A 23,813-nucleotide genomic window follows, 5' to 3' on the forward strand; every position below is an offset into this window, starting at 1 on the left:
TCACACCTCAGTGCAGAGAAACATATCAACTCTGTTTATTTGATGAATGACAGTGTAAGTTAGGAATCATTTCTTTAAGTGTTCATGGGTGGATAAAAAACCCAGTTATATGACATAAATATGCATTAAGGCAGGCGCTAAAACAGCACCACCAAGACAAACACTTCATGCAAATCAGGATCTACTTGTGCACGCTAATGTATTCCTAATTGACTCATTTCTGTGCACTGTGCCAAAAGGGGTCTTTGCATTAAATGTGTGATTGCTCTTCTATTAGACATCATTAAGCCATTTCCTATCTCTGCCTTAATAAGAACTTGATGAGGTTTTCTTCAGAAACCCTCCACCCTGGGAAGGCCGCACCCTTCACCGCCATTATAAAATTACCCAGATACCCCAAACTGTCTGAAAATTCAGTTCTAAATAACCTATTTATTTTGTCATCGTTCAGAAACCACATGTCTGGTCCTATACTGGCCTTGTGTTTTAAGTCTTATGACTTCACACCTTCCTTTATAAAGTTCACCGTAAGAGTTTTAAGTCAGGAGGCTCTTTGATTTCAATCCACAAAGTGCAGACGGGTGACATGCCGGATCAACGTTCCAGATGTACTCAGAAAGCCTTATTAAAAAGCCCTTTAGTTAGTCTATTTTCTATATTTATTCTATTTATGGCACATCTTTCTCATAACCGAGGTCATTATACAAACTACCGGTGTGTGTGTGTTTTACATACACACACACACACCTCCATTCTTCCTTTCTCTCATTAACTCCTGCGCACACACGCGCACACACACCTTAAGCTGTAATTAACCCTTCTGTCCAGCACCTCAGTGGAGAATATTGATTTCTTCCCACACGAATGGCTGAAGATTACACTTGAAGTTGCCTGTAGCGGTGAACCAATAGCGGGCTCCCGTGAGACATTTTACCTCATCTAAGCAGTTACCTGTTTGCCAAAGACCCGACTGCTTATAAGTGCCAGAGGACGCGGCACCAGGGTAAAAATAGGGCCTCGCTGTCTGAGAACTAGGAAAAGATGTGTTAGTTGAGCATTGTGTTAGTGTTGGGAAGGCAATAAACTATTGTACTGAGAAAGTCGGGGGTTTTAGTCTGAATATTAAAACTAGTCAACACCAGCACTAGATTTGTGTAGATAAACTGGTCAATTAACAGCATGCCCTGGAGAAGGCGTCGAATTCTGACCGTGGATAGCCCCACACTGCACAGTTCAGTGTTTTCTCTGCTTTAACATAAATGACTCAACCCCTGAAGGGCTTGAAAGTTAGATGATGTACTGAATCAGCGGTTTGACAGCAGGGAAACAGCTAAGATATGGGGCCCTTCAGCGTGACAGTTTGACACCAGTGAAATGACAATGGAGCCAAAATAGGACAACGGAAACCACCCTTAAACTCAAACCCAGACCCAAACTCTTTTCCAGGACAGAGAAGTGGAACCTATTCCCGCTGATTCCCACAATAGATTCCACAATATAGCGCGTTTTACAACAAGCTTCTCTCTTCACGTTTAATCTCTCGTTAAAATTGACAGCAGAGAGGAAGAAACCCGCCAACCGTGATTGCTCGAGACCATCTCTTGGCGGAATCCTCTTAAAGCCGCTACTTTGCTTTGGCTTAGCCTTCGGATAACCTCCACCGACACACGCACACGGATAGTCCCCGAAACTCAGCCTAAACTCTCCGAGTGGCTCTAATGGCAAAGCGAATCCCTGCTCAGGTTCTAACGGATCAGCGCGGGCTTTAGCCGGTCACGGCCCCCAGAACGAGCGGGCCGCGCGCGCCGGTGTCGGTGCCTGACTGCGCGTCACCTCGAGCCAGCTGTGCAGCAGCTGCACCGGCTAATGAAACGTCCGTCCGTCGGATAATTGAGGCACCGCCGGCGACGGAAGCAACGGAGCGGGAACGCTCCGCCATCTCGGCTTACCGGGGATGGGGCGACGGGATGGGCTCTTTGCAGGGTGACACCGCTTTCTTTTAGCCAGCTACACAAATCCTCGTTTGACTTACACTGCAATGGTCTCGCCTCACACTCACTCAGAGCCGCCATAAGGAATTACTGAAATAGTACCGTGACCGTCAAAGAAGTAGACAGATTAGGAGTTAGCTACTAACAGAGCTCGTGGAAAGATGCAGTGGTGCAGGAACTACTCAAATCCTTCATTTAAGGAAAAGTAGGAAGATCGTAACACAAGCGTGTCACTTTGTTATAAGTGAAAGTCCGGTATTCAGAAATCCACTTAAGCTAAAAATAGGCTAGGTCATGTAATTATTGATGTAAAATCAAAATTATGTATCAAAAAACAATATAGCTGACGAAATATTATAGCCAATATTCAGCCTAAATGTTACCTCAAGTCTTTTTAACAGACATCTCAACACCTTTTTTAATCAGCAAACAAGTACACTTGAATGTTGGTGATGTAAAAAAGGAAAGATTACCGTTGGTGTGTGCTTCCACTCAAACATATTCGGGTCAAAAGTACAGAGCCTGCATCTCAAATGTAGAGCCTAAATAATCCAGTACTGTATAAACCCTTAAAGTGAGAGAATTAAACTGAGTAAATAACCTACTTCTAGTACTTCAAAAGACTTGCTACTGTAAAGCCTTAGAACTCTGATCAAGACATTTGCAAAGGAAGGACTCTACTGTAGGCCAAATCTGAACATATCCCCACGCCACCAAATCTGCAGAGCTCAGGTACGGAGAACAGTTAGAGTTACTCTTTTGTAGAGTACTTTCCATCATTCCTTTAGTTTTAGGGGTATGTGTGTCAATCGCGTTGTCCTGCACCAGACAGGAGACGGATCCTCACACAGCTCCGTCTGTACTGTCGCCACACCCTCAGTCACGAGCGACGCGAGCAAGCTGTCCTGCAGAACGGAGCACGGAGCTCGCAGGCGTCTCTCTCAGGACCGGAGAGTCCCCACTTAATCAAACCGCAGTCCCTTACACGCCGGTGTCTTGGGGACATGAACATGAAACGATGTCCACAGGGGACAGTTTTTACTTGCTCATAGGCACGGCTGCTCTACCGGGGCAAAGGGAACGTACCCTCATGTCTTCGCTTAAAGTTTGCTGGAATGATTTTCACTTGCTGCGATAGGAAGTGAGCAGGGTTTTAAAACGCTATACAACCAGTGTAACCTCCTTTAGGACACTCCCTAAATTACAAGTTTATTTTCTTCTCTTGAAGGTTTCTGTGCTTGTATCAAAAGTGCCCTGCCAAAACCTAGTCGTATCTTTGGAAATCATTTTAACCCGAACAACGCAATGCATTTATTATTTTGTGCCCGGAGGTTTATTGAATCATCATCACCTTCCCCATCACACTGCGCAGAAATCTACAGGCTGCTTTGCAGAGGAGAGATGAATCCCATGTTTAACTCTCTCGTGGCCGTCCTCGCTCTCCTGGGTCTGTACTCCATCAAACGCGCTGCCACGGCCAACTCCGCACCCGGCAGGCGAAGCTGTCGGACAGTGACGTATAGCTACAATTAGCCCGGCAAAGACTTCAATTATGATAAACACCCTTCAGCCCTCTTAGGCCATGATTAACAGGCGCTCCGCCACTCGTGCGGACCCGATAGAGATCGCGTCGTTTCGCGTCATCACGTCTTCGGCTGGGTAATAAACTACACGGCGGACGTTCCGCGTCTCGCCTCCCACCTCTCCGTTTCCACACGCGCAGCGGGGAGGACGTGGCCGATGGCCATCTTTATCATTTACACTTGGGCAACAATGCAGCGGTGCTTTGCGCGACAGCGAATTTAAATGGAGAGAGCCAGGAGGCGCGCGACGCCACCACGCAAGCGTGTGCACGCGCAATAGTGTGGCGCGAGCGAGGAGAGGCGAGATAGAAGGATCGCCTTTCGACTGTGTTCTGTCAAGGGAGAAATTACACACTTACTGATTTTTTTTCTAAAGACGACGGCCTCCATAGATCATACCGCTGGATTTACGAGCCAATTTTCAACATGAAATATAGACACCAGGAATCAATTTTGCCTGTTTTTCGGTTCTGACCCCCAAAAGGCTCCCAGCTGCAGGCTGCCCGGGGACCCCTCACCGACGTCTCCCACTGGACCTCCTGACGCCCCTGATTCACAAACCATTTCAAAATGACCAGTTTGGAGATGCAATACCGATAACATCTCCGTGTTCCTCTTAAAGGAGGTCACGGTTTGGTCATCATAACTGAGACTGTAATAAGCGTTTATTATCTGAAACCATCGCCACACCACGAGCTACCGTTTTTTAGAGATGTGTCCAAAACAACACTGGTATGAACCCGGACGCTAAAAACATCTGAAGGCATTAAAAGATAGTAGAAGGACAAAGCTAACTCCAGAAGGCAAGCAGACCCTCCTCAGTGTTAACAAAGCAGGTCAGGCATACATAACGGGGTTAGGCGAAGCTCGGGCGAGAGGAAACCTGACACGGCGCGTCGATTAGAAACGTTTCCGTGCTTTCTAACGCTGTAACGAATTTTCTCCGCTCGCTTTCGTCGTCATCAATTCATGACGTCGTGATGAGCGAGTTAGCTCGCGCTGCAAGCTCATGCCGCTCCCTCCGTTATTGATGGAGGCGCGTGACAGCTCATTTTGCAGCGCGGGCGGAGCGCCGTTAAGGAAACGCAGCAGGATCGCACACACCTAAACAATAAGGAGGCGGCCGAACACGTGCGTCTTTCAGGTGGCGTGTGATTAAATTCGCTTCCCCCCCGCTGAAAACACCGTTTATTTGCACACAAAGTAACTCCAAAATAAGCGCAGTACGGTGAATGACAAGCAATTAGAATGCTCGCGCCGCAGTGGCCACTTGGTTGTAATGAGCCAGACCGTATCTAACGAAATATATTTCACCCAAAATAAAACGTTATTACAAAACACACCTCATTTCCATAACCACACCAACATGCCCGAAAGTAAAAGAAACATTTAATAGACGTTAATGATCGGGATTAACAGAGAGTGGTCCCAGTACAGTTGTAGTCTGTAGAGTCCGGCCATCATTGCCATATTGCTTAAAAAGAGTTGGGATTGCATGAGATAAGTAGCTCACAAGAAAAAACAAAAAATATTACAGGTGTAAAAAACAAAACAAGTCACAGTCTGTACATGTAGTTCAGAGGATGGAAAACGTAAATCTACAACCAACCGGATCCCTTCCCATATGGTTCACTCTTCATTCCCAGCAGGTAGTGGTGCACTGTCTCCCTCCCCATTACGTCGTGAGCAAGTCTCCTCCTCTGGGGTCTGTTAGGTCAGAGCTGAGCAGATGTGTGTAAGCGGTAGAACCGGACGTCACTACAGCTGGTCTGGTCCAGAAGGGTGAAGAAGGGACCGCAAAGAGGATCGAACAGGAGAGGAGGACAGGGGACACCTGGGAAGGGCATGTCCACAGGACGGACACGACCCGCAGGGCCCATGAAAAAGCTTATGGGTGAAACCCAGCAAGTGGCCCATCATGTCACAGTACGAGCGCACCCCAACGCACAGGCTCCCGGAGATGCAGACTGCTCAAGAACGCTCCCATGCCTTTTCCCGGAAGCTTTCGGCGGAATTCCAAACGCGATCCATGTCAGGGTTTCTTCATTTTCTTGATGGAGGAGGAGCTGGAGGCAGATTCTCGCCGTTTCCGCTGTAGATTAGAAAGTTCAGCGTGAAACATTTGCCACTGTAAAAATAAACAAAAACATTCCACATTTTCTGCGTAACAGACAACAGTTTTCCATTACAAAAAAAGGCTACAGCAGCCTAGTCACCAAAAGCATCATTACTACCGAGTATAAAAACCTGCAATGTAATGCTTATGTTTACTTTGACCAACAGCAGACGGGGGTCGCCCTTTAGCCACGTACCGAGTTTGGTGTGAGTGGCCCTCCCACCACGTCAATGATCTGTTCCTTGGCTTCCGTTTTGATGTCATCAGCGCCGGGCCAGGCCTGGCCGTCAGGACCCCCCACGGTCTCACTCTGGGGTGTGGCAGCACCCCCTGCCTTTAGCAGAGCGTCATAGCGGTGGTGCAGCATCTGCTGCTCATACTCGCAGTTGCTGTGGGCCTGTTTGAGCTCGTAGACCAGGACCAGGTCACTGCGAAGCTCGTTAAACATCTGCACGATCTCCTCCGTGGGCATCGGATTCAGATCTGAAAGCCAGTCGACACATTTTCTATCACAATTACAGCGTTTGGCAGACACGTTTACCCAGAAGCACTTGCATACTTGTGTAGCTCCCTGGGGATCAAACCCACAGCCGTGGCCTTGGTGCCGACTGTACTGAGCTCGGCCGTCTGAGCTATGGAGAGCATGCTAAACCCCCGTGTGCATATGTCTTGGGCATTTTTCCTACTCCTTTATCTAACACATTTGACTAATTAAGTTTACTCTCAGAAACTGTGCAGACATGGGGTACTAGAGGACTAGGACTAAGATTAGGACCGGCATTAGGCCTGAGATTATATCATTTACATTAGATAATTTGTATGCAGTGTGTTTTGGAAAAACTACATGAGAGATTTGGTGGCTAATTCACTCATTTATTAGCGTAACTGTCTAATATGTCATGTAGATCCTTTAAAGACGGGGCAGGCTTTATGCTCATGAAGCATTAAGACCATGGTAAACAATTCATCTGATCTATATTTGATTGGAACACCATGGCTGTAGGATGGGCCTTCCCACACATCCTGCCATGTCTGTGAGAGTGTCTGGTTTGGAGAGTACTCACCTACTCCTTGCTCCGTGAGGATCTGCTCAATGGCTTTGATCTTCTTCTGTCCCACAGAGCTGGGCAACTTCATCTGGAACAAATACACATCCATTCAATTCCTTCAAAATCAGTAGAGACTACTATCAAAATACACACGATGAATTTAGTAAAGCTTTAGTAAACCTGTAACCAGGGTTCAAGCCATGAAGGTCTCACTGTAAAAGTCATTTACTGAAACTTCAAACAATAACTCTCTCACAATCTTATGCATAGCTAGCCTCCTAAACTCACACACACACACACACACTTCGTTGGACTATAGCCTGCAACCGCTCTAGTTATGCTACATGTACATTTATTAACACAGCCACTAAAATAACTGGCACTAAAGGATCAGCTATCATCCCCTGTTCCTCCTCATGCATCACTGTGGGAGTTTGTCTACTGTGTTACTGAGATGTAATCAGCTTTACACTGGAGAGACCAAGAGAAGACCTGCTGATCACTGTGTTAAACACCTTCAGAATTAAGGATGCGTCATTTCTAGTGGCAAGATATTTTAATACTAATGGACACTGCATTAATGACATATTTGTTTGCATAGTTGGGCAGTGGTGGCTCGAAGGTTAGGGTGCTTGACTTGTGGTTAGGTTGCTGGTTTGAGCCCCGCTGCTGCAGAGTTGCTGCTGTTGGGCCCCTGAGCAAGACCCTTAGCCCTTGGTTGCTCCTGTCTAGGTTTGGGGTGCCTGCCAGTATCCTAGCCCACACCCGTTGCTGGCATTGATGGCATGACTTCTACTTTACATGTATAAACTGTATGGCTCCTCATACTGCTAATTCAGAAGCACTTTGATAGCACAGCTGATGAAGGACCTTTGTCTGAAATGTTGTTTCTCTGGAAACTGTGCAATTTACTACAATTTTGAATTTCTAACTATATAATTATATATCTAACACAGACACACACACACACACACACAGAGAATATGGCATACAGATGAACCGCTGAACAAGACAAAACTGCAGATCTGAATTCCATGAGGTTGAGCAGAGGGGTCATTAGCACCATTAAGCCCAGAAGACCACGTGAGGGAAAGAAAGTGAGAAGCGAGATGAAAATGAGGTCATCTTTCAGCTGTAACGCCTGCAGAGCAGCTCAGCCACGCGCGCGGAAACCAACATCAGAGCGGGACGTTATGAGCAGTGCGCTTAACGCACTGCAGCTCCCCTTCATCAGTCTTTATGATGAACGCGCTTCCTTTGGATGCTGTGCTGTTGCACCTGTAGCACTGGAAACGAGTCACCCCATCAGCCAATGGCAGAGCGCCCTACGGTAGCCCGGCGGTGTCCGCCAGCAACGGGAGAATTTCGGGTTTGAACTGAATCTGGCCCTGAGGTTTAGGTGCCAGTGTGGCACCACATGCATGGGAAAACATGGAACCTGCCCCTCTACTGGGAGTAATGGACACCAGATGAATGGAAAACACTTGATTAAACTTCATTCAACTGCATTTCAAAGTGCACCAAATCCAGATGCCTGTGCCGAAACGAAGACTGTCAGCATTGGACGAGGCTGGACTCACCCGCTGGCTGCGCAGGGACACTCCAGCTGACTTGAAGTCAGGGAATTTGATTCCTGCGGTCTCAGGTACAGCCTGGAAAAGGACACATGACGCACGTAATCAGTGGTGGTGTTGAAGTAGCCAACGCCAACACTGAACTTACACACACCACACACACATCTGACCGGTGAGCCACTGCACACACAGGATGCAAGACTAAGTGTTCCTTAACCCACTTTGAATCAGTTACAGTTTAGTACCTTCCCTGTTGTAACACAACTAATTCAGTTCACAAAGGAATGTATCGCTGACTAAGTCTTTCACGTGCCCAGGCCGCTGCTCTACAACCCCAGGATGGTGAGGTGTGTCGAGGCGGTTACCGGTTTCTCCGCCTCCCTTTTCTGCGGCAGTTTCTTCTTGGTGGCCTTGCGCTCTGCACGGCGCATCTCCGTGGTGCTGTCGGCAGCTGTGATGAGCTTCTGAAGGTCCTGGGCCTTCTTCTCACGCTCCTTCTTACGCATCTCGATCTTACGGAGCTCCTGGATGAGGTACTCCTCCTCTGCCACCTGCAGCGGCATAGGGAAGGGCCAAGGGAAGGGGCGGAGCACATGAGGGGGTGGGGCCACACGTGTAATGGAGAAGAGGGGAGGGGCAAGTGCAGGGCACATCATTAATGTCAAGGAATTAAGATCAGGGAATCCCAATCCCAATTGATTAAAACTGATAGATGCACTACACTGCCAGAAGTGTGTGGACAACAGACGCATCTCAGAGCAACAACAGCCCAACCTGAACACCGGAGTAAACTGAGCATGGCACCCCGATGTGGTGAAGTGAGCAGAAGCTAAAAATCACTGTGCCCTGTTGCTTCACTCATGACAGAGTCCCAAACGGCGGTACAAGAACTGTGTGCCAGGAGTTTCATCAAACGGGTTTTTCCCCCCTTTTTTTTGGAAAGACAGGGGATACAAGTTTCCGAAAAAAAAAGTTTCTGAGTAGTATCATTATGCATAGAATAAAGCAAATAAGCTTTATCACAATCACCAGTCTCCTGGGGCTTAACCTAACCTGCAGCGTTTCAGATGTGCTTTAGACCAACACATCTCAGACCTTACTTTTTTTGTATAGGCTGCCCCCTACAGGCCAAACATGTAGGTGCATTTCAGATTATTTACTGCAGCTCATTGCACAAAACATACAAGAATGACTTATAGGATAGCCCAGTTAGCACTATACAATTTAGAACACTATAAAGCAGCTGTAGACTTTATTCACTGGTAACATTTTGACAAAAATTCACACTAAAGGACTACCAGGGAGAAGATGATTCCAGAACTGATAGAGCCGTGTTGGCAGCGTGCCTTCACGCCGCGTCAGGCTCGCCTGTGCTCCCGTACCTGTTCAGGTGTACGGTTGAACAGCCTGTCCAGCTGCTCTTTCCTGCGTCTCTCGTGCCCTGCATCGAAGATGTAGACCTTGGGCTCAGTGCCCGTCACGGCACGCACCTTCGCCAGCTTCCCGCAAATGTTGTAATAACGTTCCTTCAGATCCTCCACAGAACGCTTCTGGAAAACAGTGAGGCCATTAGCCATTAGCTTTCTTGCCAAAGATGACAGAGAAAACATACAAACCCCAGAGAGACCCCATGACAGTAACCATCTCAAAGGTAAAAATTTCAAGCTGAGGAAAGGTTAACAAATTAAATAAATTAGTAAATAAATGAGTTTGGTAAATGGGCAATACAATGTTTTTTTTTTTCCACGGTTCAGTAGCAATCATGCAACTGCAGGTAAAAACTGTCCTGTGGACAGTAAACAAAGCCCCTCCACCGTAACCGAACAGAATGCCTGTCCACTGAGCACAGGGGGCAGTTACTCTGTACTGCTGGTGGTCGTAGCGGTCGTGGACGACGACGAATCGCAAGTCAAAGCGCTTGCACAGGTCAAACAGGTGATCTGTTTCTGCTTTAGTCCAGCCGTCATCATGGAGATACATCTGGTACTCCTGCTCGGAGTATACAGGCACTTGCACAGTCTGAGAGATACAAAAAAAAAAAACCCACAAAAGTAAATTTAGGATAAAATTTTTACAATTGCCATCTTGACTCACAAATGCTGATACATAAGAACATCATCAGATTTTTTCTCCTTTATAGAAATCTGCATCCCTCTCATTTTTTCCTCCATTGTGATTTAGCTCTCGCTGACCTTACACCTTCCTCCCCTCCCCCGATGCCTCTCTGCCCACCTTGTTGAAGCGGGCGAACGGGTAGTCCTTCCCCTCCTCCACCGCGCGTCTCCAGTGGTGGAACACCGCCCCATCCTTTCTGGCTGGGTTGGTGAACGGCATCCACTTCCATGGCCTCACTCTCTTACAGCCCAGTTTGGCCTTCACAGTGCGGTAGCCCTGAGTGGTGTCGCTGGGCAACAACGGAGGAGCATCCCTGCAGACAGGCGGACGGACAGACAGAAAATAAATAAAAACTGATCAGAGGGAGAAAAAAAACAGTGAGCGAGAGGAGTGCGTTTGTGCTAGGTAAAACCAGAAGTCACCAGTGATGCTAGGTCCAAGTAAAACAACATTTCAAGGCCAGTGCTGTGGTTAGATCAAACAGGAGTTATGTTGTACTTTTTGTCTGAGTAGAGCAGTGCGTAGACTTCTCTGTGCATTCCCTCTGGCCTCTTGAAAGTCAGTGTCTCTGTGGTTTTCTTTACCTTTTTCTGAAAACCGAACGGATGAAAATTTGTTAATTTACGCCATCAATTGCAGTTGACGTCTCTTTGTTGCATGAAGAAACACAGCAATCATCTTGAATAATAAGTTATTTCAGTGTAACGTATTGCAGTAGAGGGATCTTACCTTGTCTGAATTTATAATATCTTTCTTACTGATGGGTCCGGCTTCGTTCTCTGGTCCTGCCAGCTCCAGAATATCTCTGACATCCGCGCCGGTCGCCATGGTTCTAGGTAAAGGCAGACGAACTAACGTGTTGACAGACCCACACAGAGAACATTCACAAAACACCAGTGGTTTAAAGACAAATGGGAACACCGTGGACACGGCTGTCTGGCTACGCAGACACAGTGGGTACCACTATCTCAGTGGTGAAGGTACTGGACTTGTAATCAGAAGGTTGTTGGTTCAAGTCCCACCACTGCCAGGTTTCCACTGTTGAGACCCTGAACAAGACCCTCAATTACTCAAGTTGTACTCAGTCAGAATTGTAAGTCGCTTTGGATAAAAGCGTCAGCTAAATGCCTTGAATATAAATGTACTGCTTATAACACCTCAGATGTGTGGTACAAGCCAGCCGGACACGCAGAGTTAACGGAGCTTTTTATTTAATAAGAAGCAGCTCAATAATTCATACGTATGTTATTCACACCTGGAAATGTTCCACTGTAGCAAAACAACGAGGTGATGTAGAAATTAACAGTTAACCGTCATGAATCTTTAACAGTAAAATATACGGCTGTACATATACAGTTAGCTAGCCTAGCCTAGCCTAGCTAGCGCCAACCCATATGAACCAACGGGAACTCATTTAGCTCGCTAGCTCACATGCTAATACACAGGAAATGGAAGCGTAGTTCCCTTGTCTTTATAAACGGGTCGTTAATGTATCGCCCACATTTCTAAAGCATCAATAGACAGGTTATCCTCCCCGTACCTGAGGCACTGCTCTCGTCTCCACAGGATGAGCCCTTTATCCGTCCGCCCGCTCGCGGGTGCACTGGCTAGTCGTTCCGTTCTTTGATGGTTTTGTTCAGCCTCGTCGCCGCGTGCACACGTTCGCCCCCTGGTGGCGTGGAGTAGGTCCGCCAAACGACCGCCCCCGGTTCAGTCTTACAAACCAGTCAAAACGATGTACTGGGTTTTAATGGTCCGAGTAACTTTATTCATTTAGCCACACAGCATCGATTTTTTTCCGCAATGAAATATTAAACAGAACTAAATATAACTGCATCTGGCCATAATTTTAAAAATCAAACACTATTTCAATCATTTGAAAGCTAACATGTTTTTCAAACCTATATGTCAAATTACCGATGAAAGTCACAAATACAAGTTAAATACAACAATTTCCAAAGTCATGCAGAGATATCCATGCAAGGTTTTCTCTGACCTAGTCTGGAACTACTTTAGATTAGAATATCAAACTTCAGACACTACAGAACTAATTGTCTACATCACATGACAACTGAAATGCAATACTTAACTATTTAAAACAACTATTCTCCGTTACCGAGAACCATGACTTGTCTTGACACAATGCAGATTCTTTTTGTGAATACACAGTGAATGTGTTTAATGAATCACTTTAGTGATCACATTTCTTAAGGTATTGAGTGGAACAAAGTCACTATAAACTATATTCTAGGGGTTTGGTGAAAGGTCCCTTACAGAACAGTTGCACATGTGAAAATCTTCTATGTGGAGATCTTTGAGAGCCAAACAGTGATGCCCAACACAAAACTCTTAATACATTCTTAATTACACATTTATCAGACGGTCATGCAAAATTTCCTCAAAATCAAGCAGGAAACTTCCGTTTACAGCGGTATGTGATGCTATTTATCTCTTTGGCATACAGGGGAAAAAAACCCTCTATTAAATCACTCTATTAAATAAAGAGCATGTCATCAGTCATAGCATTTCCCGAGGCAGACGTGATGAAGAATGCTGACTCTTCCTCAGTCTCTGCCACCCTGCTCTGGCTGTGCTAGTCCAGGGGGAGTGTGACTCTGGTGCGCACACGCTCACGTTTGACCTCCCGTTCCCTGAGAAAGGCCTGTAGTTTGTGGGTGGAGAAGTAGACCACCGAGTCTCTGTGGGGGCGCCGCTCCCCTAGTACCCAGGGGTCCTGGAGGCACTCTGCGGCCGACGGTCTTCCCCTGAACAAACGCACAAACACTCAGACATTCACCTACCCAACACACAAACACTCAGCACTTCACCTACCCAACACATGCACACTCACACTCACCACTTCACCTCTTCTTCTAAGTACTGCATGCACATGCAAAATAACAGACTTTTTCAGAACCAGGACAGTGAGTGAGACGCTGACACTCACCAGGGCTTGGGGTTCAGCGTGCTCTTCAGGAAGTTGATAGCTCCTACAGACAGGCCTGGATAGCAGCGTCCAAACTGGATCTTTCCTTTCCTGATGTTGCGATCCCTTTCCCAGCTGAGCTCTGCGTGGAATGGGCTGTCTGCACTCAGCCTGACACAACAGAAACCACAGTTGTGCATGCAACATGACACACACATACATATACTGTATACAGACATATGCACACATACATGAGAACCTTTGTTGGGCCACTTACATGATAAACGTCAGAAGACCAAGAGCCCAGATATCTGTAAAAGGTCCAACACCTTGTCCTTCCAAGATCTCAGGAGCTTTAGGAAGAACAATGTAAACTGACAGACAGAGCAGAAGACAAACAGACATAAAAGAGCCGTCCTACATCAAACAGCTACAGCTCCCTTAGCAGGAGGCAGATGAGCTGAAAGCAAGAAAATGACATAAAAGGAGGAGCACTTGGATCAGAGTGCTTACACACCTTTGTTGTGCGTCTTCTCTTTGACGTGTTCGGCGTTAAGCGTGTGCCCCGGGGTGAAGGACTGGGCGGAGCCAAAGTCCACAATCTTCACCACACTGCAACCGGTCACCAGCACATTGTCGGAGCTGAGGTCTAAGTGGACGATGTGACATCCGTGCAGGTATTCCACACCAGCCAGCACCTGTCTGAGGAGCTCAGTCACGTCCACCTCCGCGTACACATCCCTGCGGCACAAAACACCGTGGCTTCATACGCATCCAGGAAACCAGGCCCTGGAATAAACCACGTTACACGGCTCGTCTAGGCTAACATGAAAGAAAAGGGCTCTCGACCCGGAGCAGGACACAGAATGAGGGGTTTCTACTGTGAAGCTTCCTAATCTGAGATTATATACAAACTTCCAAAAAGTGCTTTACAGAAATATATTCTCTAGAAACAGAATAAAAGACAATAAAATGAGATCAAATAAAGGCTAAAATATAAGATATAAAAGTAGAAAATAACGTAGGCCTGATTTAACGTTCTTCAGTTTAACACACTGAAAATACCTGCACCACTCTGTGAGTGGGTTTAATACCTGCCCTCATTGACCTGCCCCCTCACAGCGTCCCCCTTCCCAGCCGGACGTTGGCGAGCGCCGCGGCCCAGGTGGTACGCGACAGTCTCACCTGTGACAAAGGTGGTGGAGGAGTTCTGGGCCAGCGCAGAGCTCCTCCACCAGCACCAGGCAGGAGGGGCCGAGCAAGGCGGCGTGCAGGCGGACGAGGTGGGGGTGGCGGAGCCGGCGCAGGACCTGGTACTCCCTCAGCACCAGCAGCCTCTGCTCGGGCCTGTACGGGGTCAGCTTCGCCGCCAGCTGCCCTGGGCTTCCGCTGTCCTCACACTGCATCACCACGCTGGAGCGCCCCCTGGTGTAACCAAGAGCTGCTGCTCTGTAACTGCTCTTATTACTAATGCATGTTGGCTAATTGTTGGCTAAGGATAAGCAGAGAGAAAAGCCTGCTTGGGGTTTTACTGCACATGTAAACAGGTTAGTCCAAAATCATGGCGGTTAGGCTGACTGGATATTCCAAATTGTCCCAGGGGGCTGTGGTTTCTGATTGAAAGTATGCTGTGCGCAAAATCGGCTGCCGAATCACATCGGTGAGTGTGAGTGATTGTAAAAGCTGATTTCTCTCTGTAAAGTGTCCTTGAGTGTGAGAAAGGCGCTATATAATAATAATAATAATAATAATAATAATAATAATAATAACAACAATAATAATAATAATGCCAATAATAATAATACCAATAATAATAATAATAATAATAATAATAATAATAATAAGCTCTTGTAAAGTCAGAGGTCTGGGCTGAAAATAGGTAAAGGACCGTTTTTATGTGTAGTTTGTCATCATTGTTATTTCATGTATTTTCTCATTTATCCACACAAACATCAAACACTGTATTTCTGAGGAACTCTGAGATTTGCTGCGTGTTCAATCCCATCCGAGAGGTCCAGATCCTGCACAGGCCAGGAGTGATGACCAAGTTCACATGAACTAAGAGTGACCACAACATCCGGGACTGGACAGAGATCTGAGGTGGCGATGGCATGGAAAAAGCAGCTGTGCGATACCTGTTGATCTCAGACAGGAACTTGAAAGATCTCTCCGATCCTAGGCCACCCGGCACCGTGACCTTTGACCCAGCAGATTCCGTCATCATCAGAGGAATGAGAGAGTCTGGGCAGGTAGAGAACAAGACGCAGCTCAGTGCAGGAAGCTTCGTTCAGCCTGACTAAGTGCAGCTGATGTATGACATACAGTTGCCATTTACTAGAGCTGACATTCTCCAGCTCTGGTAAATACAGCTGTGTTCTCACCAGAGTGGTACTGGCATTCTCCAGCTCTGGTAAATACAGCTGTGTTCTCACCAGAGTGGTACTGGCATTCTCCAGCTCTGGTAAATACAGCTGTGTTCTCACCAGAGTGGTACTGGCATTCTCCATCTCTGGTAAATACAGCTGTGTTCTCACCAGAGTGGTACTGGCATTCTCCAGCTCTGGTAAATACAGCTGTGTTCTCACCAGAGTGGTACTGGCATTCTCCATCTCTGGTAAATACAGCTGTGTTCTCACCAGAGTGGTACTGGCATTCTCCATCTCTGGTAAATACAGCTGTGTTCTCACCAGAGTGGTACTGACATTCTCCATCTCTGGTAAATACAGCTGTGTTCTCACCAGAGTGGTACTGGCATTCTCCATCTCTGGTAAATACAGCTGTGTTCTCACCAGAGTGGTACTGGCATTCTCCATCTCTGGTAAATACAGCTGTGTTCTCACCAGAGTGGTACTGGCATTCTCCAGCTCTGGTAAATACAGCTGTGTTCTCACCAGAGTGGTACTGACATTCTCCATCTCTGGTAAATACAGCTGTGTTCTCACCAGAGTGGTACTGGCATTCTCCATCTCTGGTAAATACAGCTGTGTTCTCACCAGAGTGGTACTGGCATTCTCCATCTCTGGTAAATACAGCTGTGTTCTCACCAGAGTGGTACTGGCATTCTCCATCTCTGGTAAATACAGCTGTGTTCTCACCAGAGTGGTACTGGCATTCTCCATCTCTGGTAAATACAGCTGTGTTCTCACCAGAGTGGTACTGACATTCTCCATCTCTGGTAAATACAGCTGTGTTCTCACCAGAGTGGTACTGGCATTCTCCAGCTCTGGTAAATACAGCTGTGTTCTCACCAGAGTGGTACTGGCATTCTCCAGCTCTGGTAAATACAGCTGTGTTCTCACCAGAGTGGTACTGACATTCTCCAGCTCTGGTAAATACAGCTGTGTTCTCACCAGAGTGGTACTGACATTCTCCAGCTCTGGTAAATACAGCTGTGTTCTCACCAGAGTGGTACTGACATTCTCCAGCTCTGGTAAATACAGCTGTGTTCTCACCAGAGTGGTACTGACATTCTCCAGCTCTGGTAAATACAGCTGTGTTCTCACCAGAGTGGTACTGGCATTCTCCATCTCTGGTAAATACAGCTGTGTTCTCACCAGAGTGGTACTGACATTCTCCATCTCTGGTAAATACAGCTGTGTTCTCACCAGAGTGGTACTGGCATTCTCCAGCTCTGGTAAATACAGCTGTGTTCTCACCAGAGTGGTACTGGCATTCTCCATCTCTGGTAAATACAGCTGTGTTCTCACCAGAGTGGTACTGGCATTCTCCAGCTCTGGTAAATACAGCTGTGTTCTCACCAGAGTGGTACTGGCATTCTCCAGCTCTGGTAAATACAGCTGTGTTCTCACCAGAGTGGTACTGGCATTCTCCAGCTCTGGTAAATATGTGCCTACCTTCATATGGGACTGTCATGGAAGCAGGTGGTGATGGCTCACTGAACAGCCCCAAGCCCGTCTTGGTGACACAGGCCACTCTGAACACATAGCTTGGTCCTCTAGGTAACGCAGTGGCTACATAGCAACTGTCTGTAACGTTATTAGAGGACATTCTCCACTCCACCCCTGGAAGCAAATGAGAACGCATACTTAGTACGGCTAGAAATGGAAAACGCAACATGAAAGAGCTGAGAAACTATAGATGTGGGACCAAATGAAGGCACATACTAGCAGAGTCCTCAACCCCACCCGAGGAAACCCCTGTCCAGGGGAACCCCTCCATTACATAGCGTAGGTCTGTGGCTGAGGGTGAAGGGTTTGGTAACCTGATGGGTTGAATTAGTTGTGCAACAGGAGAAAAGTCTGAGAACGGTGTAGTGTGGAGACTCTCCAGTGCTGCGTATTGGGTTCGATATCGCTTCCTTCTGTTCACACTGTGTGTTAGGTCACACTGCGTAAGGGTTAGTATTGTTTCTTACCATTTACACTGTGCTGTACGCAGTAAGCGGCAGGTCCGCTGGACGGGACTGGCTTCCAGAACACCAGAACTCCACCGTCAGCCAGCTGGATCACATCTGGCCTGGATAGTGTTACTGATGTGTCTAGTGAAGCGTTATGAGAGCAACATTTTTAATAACACCGGGTTTTTAAAAGGAGTGTTTATGATTAAGAAGCCATGTCTAATGATGCTGGTGTGGTGAGTCACTGTAGTCCCGCCTACTCTTCACTATGCTGAAAGGGATTCGTAGGTTAGGAGGTGAGATCTCCACACCTTTGCACTTTCTGAAGCTCGGCAGTTTCATGGAGAAGAGCTTGGGCTTTCCCTGAGGGCTTCCTGAGAAGGTTTCTGATTGGCCAAAGTCTGGTGTGACACTGGATTTCTGAGGTGGAACAGGAGTCTTCAAAATCGAACCTGGCAGAGCAGGAAGGATATAAACAATTACATGTCAATACCCACCACACACTATTTGGGACGTTTCTAAAATGTTTCTGTTCTATTCATACTTGTATGATCCAATCTTTGTGTGTGTGTGTGTGTGTGTGTGTGTGTGCGCGCGCGTTTGGGGGAGAATGTTGCCCCAGTGTATTTAGGGCTCATGTTGTGTTCTAGCAAACCGTAACAGAAATTAATAGATTAAGATTATTAATAGAATCATAACTGATACATAACAGACTATTACATTGAAATTCTATTCCTGCAGACGACATTCAACAGTTTACCTCTTTTCTGCTCCTTGTCCTCTTTGCTGGGCTGCCCGGTGAACAGCCTGGTGAGACTGGAGGTGGACGCCCTCATCTTCTTCTTCAGAGCCAGGAGAGGAGCCTTCTGTGGTGGGCTAGTGCCTTCCGTGGTCGTCTGCCCTGAGCCCTCCCGTCTGGGGCTTGTCCACGACTGCCTGCGGAAGAAGCTGAGGAGTCTGGCCCTGCGTGCTTTGCCTCCGGTGGGCTCGGCCTGCAATGCTGGGGCAGAGGAGTGTCTCTGCAGGGCGTCTCTGCTGTCTGGAGTCCCGGATGAGACACGTACAGGGACCACAGAACTTTGCCTCCACACCTTGTCCTTCTTACTCGTGAGCGCATTGCACGTTTCGCGCTGTGATCTCATCTCCATGTCCTCATCCTCCGAGTCCTGTAAGAGCGAGCACTCTGACGCCTTTCCAGATGACTTTTCTGAGTTGCTGTAGTGTCTGCGCTGCCTCTGTGACACTAGCAGAGGGCTGCCAGAGACACCCTCACAGAAGCCGCCCCTGCTGGATGCATCCGAGTCGGTCCCAAGCATGGAAGACACAGCGAGAGACAGCTGAGAACCAGCTATGTTCTCTTCTCCCTCCAGGGCTGCTGACTCCTCCCCTGGCTGTGATTGGCTGTCACGTGTGAGAGACCCTGAGCTGACTGGCTGCTGCTCCATGATATTCCATTGAGTCTGTGATGTCAATTTTGCCACAGCTCCAGGGCTCAGACTTGGGCTCGGGGCTACCGATGGACATCCTGACATGTTCTTAACCAGGACCTCTGGGATGTCATCTTCCTCTTCATCAATGACATCATGGCCATTTTCCCAATCGTCCCCCAGCTTCCTCTGCTCCGTCAAAGCTGTCAAACGTCTCATGGATTCATCCAATGACCTTCTCATCCTCTGGACATTCGGACAGGCGGGGACCGCCCCACGGCCGCGTGAGCCGCTCTGTCCACGCGCTGACACTGTATCCAGCGAGTCCTCCACGTACTCGATGAGCGGCTCTTTTGCCCTGCCGGCTGGCCGGCGCCCACGTTCCCGATTCCTGCCCCGGAGCTCGTGTTGGAGTGCCAGGTGCCGAGCGGACATAGGGGACAGCTGTTGGGAGCTGCTGTAGAAGGTGCTCTTAATCAGGCAGCTGCGGGGGATGCGCCTTCCACTGGCCACGCCCTCACCCCCCTCGCTGAGCTGCAGGATTGGCCCGCTGTCCTGCTGCTCCCTGCTGATTGGTGCCCCCATCAATTGCGTGTTTATTGGAGACTCCAACATAGAGCTCTGCGTTCGATCCTGACCCAAACCCTCATCCTCCTCATCCTCTTCCTCACTGCCTTTGTCTTCCTCACGGCTGGCAGGCTGGAAGAAGTCCCAGGAGTCCGTCTCGTCATACTCGGAGGATGAGGCACTGCTGGGGGAGGCACTGCTGACCTCGTGGGGGTCGCGAGGGGTCGTGACCGACACCTCACACAGCGGAGCATCTAGCAGCTCGGGGATTGGCCTCAAGGTGAGCACAGAGCCGAGACACATCAGGGAGCGCTGGGGACAGAAGACGAGAAGAGAGGGAGACGTGTAGAAAGAGAGATAGAGACAGAACAAGAAGAAAGAGAGAGGCAGATTGGGACAGAGGAAGCGAGGGAGGGAGAACGGAAGTGAGAAGCAGAGATTTCTTTCAAAACTACTGGAAAAATTACTTTAATACAATGACAAGCAGTAATAAGTAAATGAACAGATTTACCTGCCACTTCCTTCTGGAAATAAATGATTTTAGATTTTTTGTATTGATATCAAGTTCACCATCACTGTACTGACCCTATAAGAAAAAACAAATTACAAGATTTTGAGGAATTACCCATCAGATGTGTATAATATATATATACACACACACACACACACACACACACACACACACACGAACAGATGTGTATAATGTGTACAATATACACACACACACACACACACGAGAACAGATGTGTATAATGTGTATAATATATACACACACACACACACACATGAACAGATGTGTATAATGTGTATAATATATACACACACACACACATGAACAGATGTGTATAATGTGTATATATGAGAACAGATGTGTATGATATAATACAGCCCACCTCAAACCACCTGTGACTCAAACATTCTAATGCTGAAGGTCTCATCCTGTAAAAGAAAACCAGCCATTAATTTCATTGTCACACAGACATTTTACACACACACACACACACACACACACACACACACACACACACACACACACACACACACACACACACACACACCTGACAGGTTTAAATAACCTTACCAATGGCTTGTAAGGAAACAAGTGTGTGACAATCAGCATTCTGGAGTGCGACCTCTGCAGGTGAGAGGAGGAACTGCCCCAGGTCTCTTACCCTGGGTCTCGCTGTAAGAGTCTGTGTAGGAAGTCCTGGGCCAGCTGACTCCTGCTGCAGAGCTCTGGACTGCCCCAGTGCAGGACCCCCTCAGCCACCATGGTCAGAGTGGCACGGTCATTCTCACCCAGAAATGGGCAGTGCCCTGTCAGACTGCCAAAATAAAAGCCCCAGTCACAACAGCAGTGACAGCCATACGGTTAAAAGGACAACTAAAAAAAATACATTGAAGAGTCAACAACAAAGGAGTTAAAAGGAAATTAATCAAAGGTACATTTAATTATTACAGTAAGGAGATCAAGGAATAAACATTTATTGAAATACTTCATTTTGTCTTACCATAAGTAAGCAACAACACCAACAGACCTGAAATAAAAACCCAAATGTAGCACAGAAGGGTTAATCATTTACGTTTATACAGCAAGGCTCCTGCATTTCAGAAGGACCTCTCTAAATTCAGCCACTAAACTGAATCAAACACAGAGAAATCCAAGCACCAGATGTCTGTTGTTGCCGTCACTGGTTCTCGGTGCACAATTTCAGGGGCCACAAATTCTGGAGTCCCAAACACACTGTACTGGTGTCTAGAAGGGTCAATCTCCTGGCTAAACCCAAAGTCACAGATTTTAACCTCTTCTCTCTCTGGTGAAACCATTAGGATATTGTCAGTCTGCAGAACAAAGAAAATGAATATTAAGTGAATATTAATATTAATCATATTAAATTAATTAAATAAATATTACATTAAAGTTAAACATAATATTTTAGGGGATTTTAGTTTACTATTCTTTGCTACAGAAGCCTCTGAATTTCACACCTCTGTGGCAAATCCGTTAAACTATTGACTTACTTTAATATCTAGATGTAGGACGTTCACACTATGAATATATTTAATGCCGTCCAGAACCTGCTGAATGTACACCTGGACCTGAGAGGCGTCAACACACAGCACACAGACAACAGTCCAGTCACAAAAGAGGCAAACAAGGCCACAAAGGTTACCAGTGCGTGGAGTGACTCATTACCTGTCTCTCCGTGACGGAGGACTTCAGGAACAAATGATCCAACAGTCCTTGTGAAGAGCAGCTGTAAAAAAACATGTGGCAAGATCCAGCTACACACAACACCACTCATGAAGTCACACAAATAATTACAGCCAGCTTCAATGCCCACATCAAGTCTATTTTTCTCCAATTCCCCAATTCTATATTTCCCCTGATTCCCAAATTCTATAGTGTATATTTCCACAATTATTTCTATATAGTATTCAACTATATTCTGTTTTTGGCTTATCCCAGTTTTCCTTGCTAATTTAGTAAGTCTCCTCTGTCACACCACAGCTGCCAATCAGGGAGAGCGAGGGCTGTCACATGCTTCCTCCATGCAGCCAATTATAACAATGTTTTGAGCTGCAGCTCATGCAACATCAGCGGGCGGAGTTACACACTCGGATAGCACTATCCATCCTTTTCTTATGCATGAGCTCACAGAGACCCATGATTGGCCGTGTTGCTGTAATTGACAGGGGAGAGTGAGTATGTCACACCCCCTCCCTCAGGCTCCTCCCCACAGATGGCCATGGCATGATGGGGGATGGTATTCTTAGGGCCAACACTTTACATCTCTCACTTGACTGGCAGACAACTTCACTTTAATACTCTTTTTAATACTTAGTTAAAGCTTTCGGCACAAGAGTAAGATGCTTTGAAGGTCCCTACATCTCGGTGACGAGGACGAGGGTATGGCTTGTACAGAAGACATCGAGGAGACAAGCCAGTCCAGGGTGGGAGAGTCGAGACAGCAGGTCTCTCTCCTGGTAGGCCTGTGTGCCACTCCTCAGGGGGACAAACTTGGCCGCGAAAACCTCCCCGCTGCGCCGGTGGCTGAGTCGCTTCACTACCCCGAATGTCCCCCTTTATGCCCCAGAGGAGGACAACAACATCTCACCACGAAAGAACACTGATAACAGACACTTCTCAGGCGATGAAAATACATATATAATAAAGAAATAGCCAAACAAACACTTATGAATCCTGGTACCTCCCGATCTCCTCATGGACACTGTACACGGAGTGGAGCTTCCGCCTGCCACCCACCTCCACCACTCTCTTGTCCTCCACCCCCTCAAACTCCTCTGGACCTGAAAAAGTAATAGTGAAAGTAATAGTGAGTGGCTTCACTGTTCACTACAATATTTCCAAACTCACTTGCCCATCTTTACCCTCATAAAGCACAGCCTCATGACACCAGCGCAATTTCTGCACTGGACTGACATTTGACAACTGAAATCGCAAAAAAAGAGAAATCCTGTAAGGATGGGAATTCTGTGGTAATAAATCCATCAGGACGGAACGTAGCCGCTCCTGCCGGTCACTGCTCACCTGCGTCCACCGTGAGCTGGGCGTGGCAGGAGGCGTGGCCTGAGCTGTTTGTGGCAGTGCAGGTGTATGTGCCACAGTCAGCTATTCCTACACCCTGCAGGGTGAGAGAGTAGCAGAGACCACGCCGGATCTGTTCACCAGCGGGAAGTGCCACACCATCCTTACACCACACGAAAAACAGAGAGGATTATGGGACCTCACCTTATAGTGCAGCCTGCAGCAGCCATGAATTAAAGTGCATTCCATATCAGACTGATGTTATAGAGACAATGAGACATTACTGAGATCTCTAGTTTGATGACATGTTAAAGCTCCTTTCTGGGTTTGTTTTTTGATTGCAACTTTTGATAATACAAAAGTAAATTTCACAAAACTGAAACTGTCCTATATGTAACTGGTTACAAAATCAAAGTATGTGTGATTGATCCCTCGGTACCTTGTACCACGTGACCTCTGGGACAGGCTGTCCTGTTATCAGGGCAGACAGTGATGCAGGTTGACCAGGTCTCACATGCACGTCCTCCATGGTCACCTGCACCACAGGTGGGACTGAAG

At 47.2% G+C, this 23,813-nt stretch overlaps 2 protein-coding genes across 13 annotated transcripts in view; both read right to left on the minus strand.

Moving 5' to 3' along the window:
* Positions 1–4,946: 4,946 nt before the first annotated feature.
* Positions 4,947–12,056, minus strand: dmap1 (DNA methyltransferase 1 associated protein 1). 2 transcript variants are annotated; one of them, XM_027026263.3, is made up of 11 exons: positions 11,969–12,056; positions 11,158–11,279; positions 10,927–11,018; positions 10,546–10,741; positions 10,174–10,332; positions 9,696–9,863; positions 8,679–8,864; positions 8,320–8,391; positions 6,755–6,827; positions 5,887–6,173; positions 4,947–5,666 (listed from the first exon to the last, which is right to left on the minus strand). In XM_027026263.3, exons 2-11 carry the CDS (start codon positions 11,254–11,256, stop codon positions 5,607–5,609), a joined length of 1,392 nt encoding a protein of 463 aa, XP_026882064.1. In that variant the 5' UTR covers positions 11,257–11,279; positions 11,969–12,056; the 3' UTR covers positions 4,947–5,606. The 2 variants fall into 2 exon arrangements, with proteins under 2 accessions (XP_026882064.1, XP_026882065.1); XM_027026264.3 differs by having other exon boundaries at positions 11,158–11,260; positions 11,969–12,015.
* Positions 12,057–12,169: 113 nt separating this feature from the next.
* The window catches only part of obscna (obscurin, cytoskeletal calmodulin and titin-interacting RhoGEF a), a 42,060-nt gene continuing 30,416 nt past the window's right edge, over positions 12,170–23,813 (minus strand). For 8 of the 11 annotated variants that reach the window (XM_081707497.1, XM_081707503.1, XM_081707501.1 and 5 more), the window contains 21 exons: positions 23,695–23,807; positions 23,259–23,418; positions 22,918–23,017; positions 22,596–22,790; positions 21,903–21,963; positions 21,728–21,805; positions 21,375–21,547; positions 21,217–21,243; positions 20,878–21,030; positions 20,599–20,644; positions 20,217–20,291; positions 18,472–20,017; positions 18,023–18,163; positions 17,730–17,852; positions 17,209–17,376; positions 15,490–15,595; positions 14,540–14,779; positions 13,872–14,095; positions 13,632–13,728; positions 13,376–13,525; positions 12,170–13,193 (listed from right to left, as the gene is read on the minus strand). In XM_081707497.1, the coding sequence (XP_081563623.1) occupies positions 13,022–13,193; positions 13,376–13,525; positions 13,632–13,728; positions 13,872–14,095; positions 14,540–14,779; positions 15,490–15,595; positions 17,209–17,376; positions 17,730–17,852; positions 18,023–18,163; positions 18,472–20,017; positions 20,217–20,291; positions 20,599–20,644; positions 20,878–21,030; positions 21,217–21,243; positions 21,375–21,547; positions 21,728–21,805; positions 21,903–21,963; positions 22,596–22,790; positions 22,918–23,017; positions 23,259–23,418; positions 23,695–23,807 (4,148 nt within the window). In that variant the 3' untranslated portion in view covers positions 12,170–13,021. Of the gene's footprint in view, positions 13,226–13,375; positions 13,526–13,631; positions 13,729–13,871; positions 14,096–14,539; positions 14,780–15,489; positions 15,596–17,208; positions 17,377–17,478; positions 17,577–17,729; positions 17,853–18,022; positions 18,164–18,471; positions 20,018–20,216; positions 20,292–20,598; positions 20,645–20,877; positions 21,031–21,216; positions 21,244–21,374; positions 21,548–21,727; positions 21,806–21,902; positions 21,964–22,595; positions 22,791–22,917; positions 23,018–23,258; positions 23,419–23,694; positions 23,808–23,813 lie in introns of those variants that run through there. The other 3 variants (XM_081707498.1, XM_081707502.1, XR_014119869.1) reach the window with 3 other exon arrangements.

Source organism: Electrophorus electricus, chromosome 25 (assembly GCF_041902795.1).
Source record: "Electrophorus electricus isolate QZ-2024a chromosome 25, ASM4190279v1, whole genome shotgun sequence".
NCBI lineage: Eukaryota > Metazoa > Chordata > Actinopteri > Gymnotiformes > Gymnotidae > Electrophorus > Electrophorus electricus.

Bases quoted from the DNA above. Each gene is read 5' to 3' on its own strand.
- dmap1 (XM_027026263.3), bottom strand. From the start codon at position 11,256: ATGGCGACCGGCGCGGATGTCAGAGATATTCTGGAGCTGGCAGGACCA. The intron at 11,019-11,157 runs GTAAGATCCCTC...TTCGGTTTTCAG, and splicing joins ATATTATAAATTCAGACAAG to AAAAAGGTAAAGAAAACCAC. The intron at 5,667-5,886 runs GTACGTGGCTAA...TCTAATCTACAG, and splicing joins GGCCACTCACACCAAACTCG to CGGAAACGGCGAGAATCTGC.